Source organism: Erpetoichthys calabaricus, chromosome 12 (genome assembly GCF_900747795.2).
Source record: "Erpetoichthys calabaricus chromosome 12, fErpCal1.3, whole genome shotgun sequence".
Classification (NCBI taxonomy): domain Eukaryota; kingdom Metazoa; phylum Chordata; class Cladistia; order Polypteriformes; family Polypteridae; genus Erpetoichthys; species Erpetoichthys calabaricus.
Genome location: NC_041405.2, coordinates 6,345,934 through 6,355,092, shown reverse-complemented (window position 1 = coordinate 6,355,092; position 9,159 = coordinate 6,345,934). Strand labels below are relative to the sequence as shown.

General features: G+C 39.6%; 1 protein-coding gene across 3 annotated transcripts in view; it reads right to left on the bottom strand.

Moving 5' to 3' along the window:
• Nucleotides 1-439: 439 nt before the first annotated feature.
• Nucleotides 440-9,159, bottom strand: part of LOC114661783 (interferon-induced very large GTPase 1-like) — a 45,420-nt gene continuing 36,700 nt past the window's right edge. For 2 of the 3 annotated variants that reach the window (XM_051934704.1, XM_051934703.1), the window contains exon 2: nt 440-8,213. In XM_051934704.1, the coding sequence (XP_051790664.1) occupies nt 1,372-8,187 (6,816 nt within the window). In that variant the 5' untranslated portion in view covers nt 8,188-8,213 and the 3' untranslated portion in view covers nt 440-1,371. The remainder of the gene's footprint in view (nt 8,214-9,159) is intronic. The other variant, XM_028814982.2, reaches the window with a different exon arrangement.

Below are 9,159 nucleotides of genomic sequence, written 5' to 3'. Positions count from 1 at the left end.
AGATGTCTGTACTGCATGAGTGTCCAGTGTAGGCGGATGACTACGTTACATGCATTTTCAGTTGTTACATTGTGGATGGAGATACTGCCATAAACGATGTGACAATGCCAGTGTATATGGCGATCCTTCTTATTTAAAAGCACTGTTTCTTAAATTTAAACATATTAGCGTGGACGTAGCTGGAGTCCTGCAATCTGACTCTGATTAGCCTCTTAGATCTGAGCTGGATGTTATAATTCACAATTAGCAGCAAGTACAGGCCCCACTCCCACTTAGGGTTAATTCTTAACAAAAAAAAAACAATCAGCAAGAGAAGAAATTAAAGAAGAAGAAGCATAGTGGGTGAATCAGGCCAAGCTTAATCTTGACATCCAGAAGTTTGCTTTTTATAGTGAGAACAGATTTACATAGGCATTAGACATTAAGATTGATAGATCAATGGTGGGTAACTAAATGTATTTATTTTCCATAGGCAAATAGATTAATTAAAATGAAGCAGCAGGTCAAAACTCAATTTGTTCAACTAAACAGAGCAAAAATATACTAAGAAAGGCAAAGATACAATATTAAATAGATCACTTAAAACTAAATATTATAGTAGAACCAAAGATTGCCTCAAACTCAAACCCCCATTTCATCTCTCCATTCTTCCATTATATGACTACCACATGATTTAATTTGCCTAGCATCACAAAAAGCTGGTCAGGATCATAAACAGGTTAATGATAGGGAAGAATGGACCAGGCAATGCCTAAGACATTGGGGAGATTTAAAGATTAGAATCACAGTATCATCAGACTGTGCGTAAAGTGATAACACATGATGAGTATGTGCATGGTGCTCACACTCTCATTATCCCAAGACTGCTGACTCATTGGCCTAAAGTTCTTTTAGTAGTGAAGTTTAAACCCAAGAGTTAGGAAAGGCTGACATGAAGACGTCTTGGAGTGGGACACTTGACGTTGGACCTTGTCGTTGTTATCTAACAGCAGATGTTTCCTTGTATTTTAAAGTTTTGACATACAGCCAGCATTGAGCCCAGAACAGAATCTATAAAAAGCATTCATTCCAAAATGTGCAATATTACAGAAAATAGAAGTTACATAAAGAATAAAAAGAGGATTAGCAATGTGTTAAGAGTCAGCCTTTTTATAGGACTTCACATTATTTTATTTAGTAATAAATGGCTTTCTCATATGTCTGAAGCTGAATTCCCAGATTTTGTGGCCTCTCTGTTTAGAATGTGATATTTAAGAGTATACGTAAACTCATTTTATATCTGATGGTATTTGGTGAACTATTTCCTTTTATCTTGTAAACATACTTTGACTGATGTTACTACCTTTATCAATCTGGTCTGCAGTTAAGACATTACAGTAATTCCATTCTGTGCTTCACCCTGAGATCTTCAAGACTGATTTTGTATTTGTTTTCTAGGTCGCCCTTCACATCTTCCCAGTTTACAATAAATGTTCCTATGAATCGAACAGGTTTGGTCTTGTAAAATGTTGCAAAATCCTCCTTATACTTATTGAGAACAAACTGCCAGTAAAGTGAGGTGTCATCTTTGTAAAGTTCACCCCAGTAGTTTATTTCTGTGTTGTGTCGTCTGGCTTGATAATTTTGGCACACACAGTTCATTGTTCTCTGGTCAAAAACCCACAACATGTTTCTAATTACTGATTTAGATTTCAGGTAATGTGGTGAAGCATTGCTGACGCCGAATGCCCAGTGGTATCTTGAGTAGTGCTGGTGATTTTGCCCGTCGAGCTCACAAGGAGTCCCACAGTATGGACATTTCTCTCCACAGCCTTTTAGCAATTCAAACAGCTGCTCATGAGGTGGACTGGACAGATTGTTCAATTTACCTTCAACATCAGAACGAGTTATTTGATTTTTTAGCTCCTTTTCTAATTCATTAATTGCCTCTGACAGCTCCACTTCAAACTGCTTAACATTTTTTAAATTAATCACATCCAAGTTTTCTTTAATAATCCATACCTGCCTCTTTTTAATTGCTTTTATAAAATGTGTTAGAAAATCTTCAGCTGTTTTGATTTGACTTTCTTTTACATCTTTTAACGTTTCCTTCACTTTTCCCATCATGTTGCACATAATTTCCTCCTCCATTGAATGTAATCTCATTTTGCAGTCCACCATAGTTTTACAATATTCCACCACCTCTTTGAAGAGCCATCTCTGTGCATAGCCATCATAATCTGTGATGTACTCCTTGTAGTCTTTAAAGCTCTCCGATTCGTGTAAACTGATGAGCAGAGCTAACTGGAAGTTGGGGATGTTTCTAAGCTTCAGAGGGGCCCACGTCTCTCTCATGTCACTGACGATTCTCTTTGATAATTGACTCTCAATTCCTCTAATGAGCGACTCTTTTAAACAGAAGTCACAAAACATCTTTGCTGCCCTTTGGCTCTCATCTCTTTCATGGTACAGGTCACTGAACATCTCCCAGTAAATTTGCTTCCTCTCCTCCAGTCTACTCAGTGGATCAATTTTACTGATAAATCGGCGATGCATTTCCTGGAATCTTTGGACTGCTGAGCCACAGACGTGAAGTTTGATGTCCACCTGCAGATGATCAATCATCTCCCTTTTCTCATCCCCCAGTGTCTTCATCTGTCTTTCTATTTCTTTGATTACTCCCATGCATAAGCTTGGATCATAATCTGCATCTCTGTTCACAAGTGTATTAATATACTTTACACATGTGCTTATTACCATGTCTGCTGTCCTTTGAGTTTCGTGAGCTCCTCTGTTAAATACTGATTTGGTGTACTCTTTGATTCCTCCAGCCATTCTTGTTATTCCATTCATTGGCTTTAATAAATTCCATTGGCGTTTAGAATCATTTTCATCTTTTGGAGGTTCATCATCAGCTATAAACTCTTTGTTTCCCCACTCATGAAGTCCTCTGCGTCGCAGCTTTTCTTTGATATCTTTGCTCCTGGTAGGGTCTGACTGCAGGAGGCTCACTTCCATATCATATCTGATGTCCACTTCAATCACAAGTCTCTCCAATGACCCCAAAGTTTCCTTCCACATCTTCTCAAATTCTTTATGAAGTTCTGCCTCCAAAACTTTGCTTTTCCCTTCTTTGCATTCCTTCACGAGATTGTTAAACCTTTCCTTGATCTTTTCTTTATATCTTTTCATTATCGTATTAACTCTCCTGCAGTTTTTCATTAACGTTTTGCACCCCATAAGTGCAGTGTCCCTATACTGCTGACAGAGCCCTTTGATATTTACTTCAAAGTATTGTTTGTCTCTTTCTATGTATTGTTTGTTTTCCACATCACATTTATAATAATCAGTCAGTTTTTTCAGGTACAGTTCCTCCTTCTCCTTGGCCAGGTCTCCAGCCTCTTTTGATAATTGTGACTCTAGAGAGTCCGGCTCTTCACAGCTTTTATTTCTCATCTCTGCTCCTTCTCTCCACTCCATGAAGCTCTGCTGGATTTCCCATTTCCAGTTGTTGCACTGGTTGGAGAGTTTAGCAAATGCTTCTGCTGCCAGGCTGTTCTGAAAACTGAATATGAAGTCTTCTGACTTGACAGCATTGGACAGGTCTACCATGGACCTGATGTAGTTTGTTATACTCATTGGTCTGTAGGCTACCTTTTTCTTCTTCATACACTCTAGAAGTTCAGTTTTCAACTCATAGATTTTCTTACTGTAGCCATTACTGACAGCTGCCATCGGTGGGATGCCACGCCATAGTCCAGGTATGTATATATTTATTTTACTCGGATCGTACTGAATCACGTCACTAAATCTGGAGTAGGTTTTTTCTTTATTTTCCTGTTTTGCTGCGGCCCTTGTGACAATGTCAAGTTGCTCCAGAAGCTTTCTGTTACCAGACATGTTCTTGACATCTGCAGAGACGTCGGAGACATTGTTGTGAATAAAATAAATGTTGGGCTTCTTTCCAGTTTCCTTCATTCTTATCATCGCATGGACGACTATCTGCAGAATGTCCTGCATCTCTGTAATGTTCTCAGAGCTCAGCGTCACTAATATGATGTCACTTAACCCAATGATGAGTGTTGCCATCTCGTTGTCCTGCTCATAGATGTTTTTTGAGTTTAGTAACTCTGGGGCTCTCAGCCCCTCTGTGTCAATCACCAAAATGTAATCACATCCCAGTTCTTCTTTAACATTGTCATCCAAGTGAATGAGCTGCATGAAGGCCCCCCGTGTGCACCTTCCGGTGCCGGCTGCAAACTGCAGCCCAAACAGGGTGTTGAGGAGGGTGGATTTCCCTGAGCTTTGTACCCCCAGTACTGACAGCACATATATGCGAGTGTCTGGGTGAGTTTTGTTCTGAACTTCAGCTAAAATGTCTGACACCCACCTCAGTGGAATATCGGAGACATTGCCATCAATGAGCTCAATTGGGACACCATCGAGCAGAATCTCCGCAGCCACACTGGGTAAACTCGACAAGTCTGATTTCAGCTTGGTTTCAGTTGCTACAAAAGCCTCGTAAATTTGTCCAATTTCACGCAGAAAGTGCTTCAGTCCCACTGAGCTGTTGGAGAACTTCTCTAGCAGTGCCTTCTTTCTGTTTTCATCTTTACAATTCATGAGCTGTCTTTGAATCTCAGGTAACACATCTGCAGAAAGAGAATCCAAATACATCTTCATCCAATGCAAGAAGAAGAGCCTTTCTTCACTGGTGCTCATAAGCGCCTCAATAAATTTCTCAACAGAAACTGAAATGTCCTTTTCCATTTGCTTCTGCCGTATTTTCTTCTTTTTCTGATTTAACTCCTTTGTGTATTCGCACGGCATTTTCTGACCAATGTTCTTTAACCGCCAACTCTCTTTGTCTATTTCAGAATACTCACACCAGAATTCACCTTGGAATGGAAAAGTTTTCTTTTTAAATTTAGGAATGCTTTCTTGGTTAAATTCACAAGTGATATCTTCTGCTTCATCACCTTCATTTGGGCTCTTTTTCTGTTGGAATTCATCACAGGTTCTCTGTTTTAGGTTTCTAAGAACAACATTTGCTTTTTCCTTTCCAGTCTGGCATGGCGCATAGTCTTCATCGATGTTAAATCCAAACCTTTTAGCATCCTCTGCCATTTTTTCCAAAGACATTGTACGTGGTTCTGAAGTCAGGACATTAGATATTGCTGAGCGGACCACTGATATGAATTCACTATCATTTTTCTTGGTACGAATCAAAACCTGATCCTTTGTAATATTCAGGGTGGATTTCAAGCGGCTCAGTCTTCTGCCATTTTCCTGCAGATTGCTGTTTCTTGGATTTACCAGTAGGAACACTTTTCCTTTTAATCTTTGAAGAGCACTGATCAGTTTCTCCTCTTCATCACCAATGTTGTCTACAAAAAGACAAATTACTGAAGAAACTTCAGTAAGAAATGCAACATGTTTGGAGAATAACTTTGCGTCTCCCCGCAGATTTAATATACAACATGGTGTACTGAAAACATCAAGCTGTTCCTTTTCAAGTGGCAAGTGCCAAGTGAGCTCAATGAGGCCGCTGGAAATTTTCCGTTGAATATCTCCACACTCCATGTCTGAGTGGATGAAAATATTGCTCTGGAATTCAGAGGAACCAAGAAGAGCATTAAGGAAGGCCGACTTTGAACGCTGAAGATCTCCCAGTCGGATAAATGTGACATGGGCCATTGGATATGTTGCAAGTCTCTTGTCAGTAACACAACTTTCTTTCTCTGTGGACTTTCTTTTCCATTTCTTCTGGACAGCACTCACTGCCCAAAGGAGGAAGGTATTAGTTTTATTTGTGGTTGGCAAAAGTAATGGGATTGCATACTGGCAAAGAGACATTTTCACCGCAAGTTCTTGTTGAACAAAGAGATCTGAGCACATAAACACAGCTACAACTACGTCAAGAGGATTCACATTGAGCTTGTTGTCGTTTGTGTCACCAAACCAGTCATCATTCTCATCTTCTGTCACCGATTCCTTTTCTGTTACCTCAGGATGTGTTTGTGGTTTTAGGCACTTTAGGTTCATGGTGTTTGAATGCAACATCATCAGCCTTCCAATGAAGTACCCGGGTACGTTGACAAGTTCTGGTGGACTGCTATAAAGAAATTCTAAATTGTGGAACTTCTTAATTTGTCTTACAGTTTGTTTCACCTTGCAGAATTTATCAAGCCCAAGTAATTCAATAATTTCATTTGTATTCAATGGCTGGCTCTCCAATTGTTGAAATTGCACTGTGGAGTTGGGACTTTTGCATGCCAATGGTTTAATCTTATTAATATTTTTTTGCTGCATTTCCTTGTCTTTAATACATTTGTTTATGATTGAATTCAGTTTGTCTCTCATCTGCTGTAGGTTTAACTTTGGTTCTCCACCTTGATTCAGAATTTCCTGAATTTCAGGACATAAATTGGATCCCATTTCATCCTTAATAATGTTTATAAGCTCTATGGCCTCTTGTTCTTTAGTATTTAGTAATCTTTCTGCCTTTTTAAGAGCCATTAAGATCACAAAGGCCTCCCCTTCATCTTTGTCCATGCTCTTCAGATTATTAAAATGGTGCTCTAATTCATTAACTTTATCTATAATCACTTCCCAGTCAGTCATTTTCAGCAAAACGTCACCTTTTCTAATGTATTTGTAGAAGAGGAGAGTCACCAGGCTCTGATGGTATTGCTCTCCTGTTTTTCCAACAATGTCCTTAAGTTTCAGGAGTGAACAGCGAACTTTGTTATTACATATCTGTTGTGCTGCTTCTGTTAGGGGGTCCTCAAGTGTTGCATAAGTTTTCATCTGAGACAACTGGTCTTTTACACTTTGAATATTTAATATCTCTTCATGTTTTTTAATGGTGGGAAGAAATCTTTTAAGAGATTCAAGACCTTCCAATTCCCGAATTCCATATTCACCAAAGAAATCTGTTACTTGTTGCAGCAGAACTCTGACCACTGGGTGTGAGGTGTCTGGAGAAGTTAGAAAGTTCACCATCTTCACCAGCCATGTCTGAATGTTTCTGTTATAAAGGAAGAGTTTTTCCCATACAAACCCTGAGGCACTTTGACTTACAAGAATCTTAAAGTGCACTCTTGTACATTCTGTGACATATTCAATGCATGTCATCATCGTAAGGGAGTCTGTTTGATTCCAAATTTCTACTTTTTCGGGTAAATTTTGCAAGATTTCTTCAGCCTCCAGTAAATTTTGTAATTCATGGCTGAAATCCAGCAAACCAGTTTCAGTTTCCCAGTAGGTTTTGATCACATTTGCTGCTGAGGCACAACTTTGAAAATCTGCTTTATGGTTTAGACTCATAATCTTCCACAATGGTACCAGCTGATGTAAAGCTCCATGATCAATAACCTTCCATGTATCTTTTGCCTCCAACAGCCCTCTTCTCCATTTTTCAAATGTGTAACAATCAGCTGGACCTCCAACTGTCTGAATGGAGATTGAGGTATTTTCTAAGTGACTTTCTCCATACTCGCTCTGAAGCAGACTTTTCATTTCTGATATGTCTGTGAATGAGTGAACGTCATGTTGGACTTCAGTGATTTTTCTTATTAGCTGCTCTCTTGTTTCTTTGGACCCTTCAGTGAAGTCTGAACTTTCTACTCGAAGCCAGTAAATTCCTCCAAATGTGTTGCTTGTGCTGATATGAGAGCCGTACTTTTCCAGTATTGCCTTACACTGTTTGTTCTTCTTCTCTTCTGTACAAAGTGACTCCAACTTCTTTAATTCACATATGAGAGCACCTGAAAGATGAAGATCTCTCCATTTGAAGGTGCATTTTTCAAGTGCTACTTCATATCTCTTCCACAAGCATAAGAAAGGCTTGTTGTCTTCTCTTAGATCTCTTCCAGCTGAATAAGATCCTAGCTCTTCATCCACATATATACCACAGTCATCTAAAGTAGCCTTCATAGTCTCCATCATACTCTTGTATATGTGTTCCTTACTACAGGATTCAAACATTTTCTTCATTTCCCATGTTTTATTATTTTGATGTATGCACATTCCATGATCACATATCATTTCTGATCGCTTCTTTTGCAGGTCTGGTGGATTATTTGACAGGAGAATTCCACAAAGTGCAGGTCCACAATAACATACATCTTGTACCTGAGGATCACTGTGGGGCCCAGACTGGGAAATGGACACCAACTGATGTGTGCTCTGTGGTTGGAATGACATGGTAGGTTCTTCTTAAAGCCTGTGGGCTAAAAAATAAATTACTTTTTAGTATCATTAACAAATCTATGCATTTATTTATTTAATTTAAAATTAAAATCTAATAATTCCCTGAAATATATCAAAAATGAGATGTAAGCTTCCAGCCACAGGGGATGCACAAACCAGTGTGTGTGGTCCCCAGCCCAGATAAAATGGGGAGTCTTATTTCAGGAAGGGCATCTGGTGTAAAATTTTGCCAAATCAATATGCGGACAACAATACAAATTTCCAAACCAGATCGGTCGAGCCGTGGGATAACAACGACCGCCACCAGTACTGTTAGCCAACAGGGTGCTGTTGCAAATTGGGATACTGTTGGCCAAAGAAGAAGGAGAATTAGAGGGGGGAGGCATGTCCGGAGGCAGGAGGAAGGTTAAGAGAGTGGAACTGAGGGTAGGAACTTTGAATGTTGGCAGTATGACTGGTAAGGGGAGAGAGTTAGCAGATATGATGGAGGGAAGGAAGGAAGGTTGATATGTTGTGCATGCAAGAGACTAAATGGAAGGGGAGTTAGGCCAGGTGGTTCGGAGGGGGATTCAAATTGTTCTATCATAGTGTGGATATGAGGAGAAATTGAGTAGGAGTTATTCTGAAGGAACAGTATGTCAAGAGTGTTTTGGAGGTGAAAAGAGTGTCAGATAGAGTGATGATTATGAAACTGAAAATTGGAGGTGTGATGATGAATGTTATTAGTGCATATGCCCCACTAGTTGGGTGTGCAACAGATGAGAAAGATTTTTGGATTTATTTGGATGAAGTGGTGAACAGTGTACCCAAGAGACAGAAAGTGGTGATTGGAGTGGATTTCAATGGACATGTAGTGAAGAGTTACGAAACAGCTGGGCAACTACAGCAGAAGTAGTAAGGGTGACAGCAAGAAGGGTGCTTGGTGTGACATCTGGGCAGAGGAAGGAGGAAAATGAAACCTGGTGG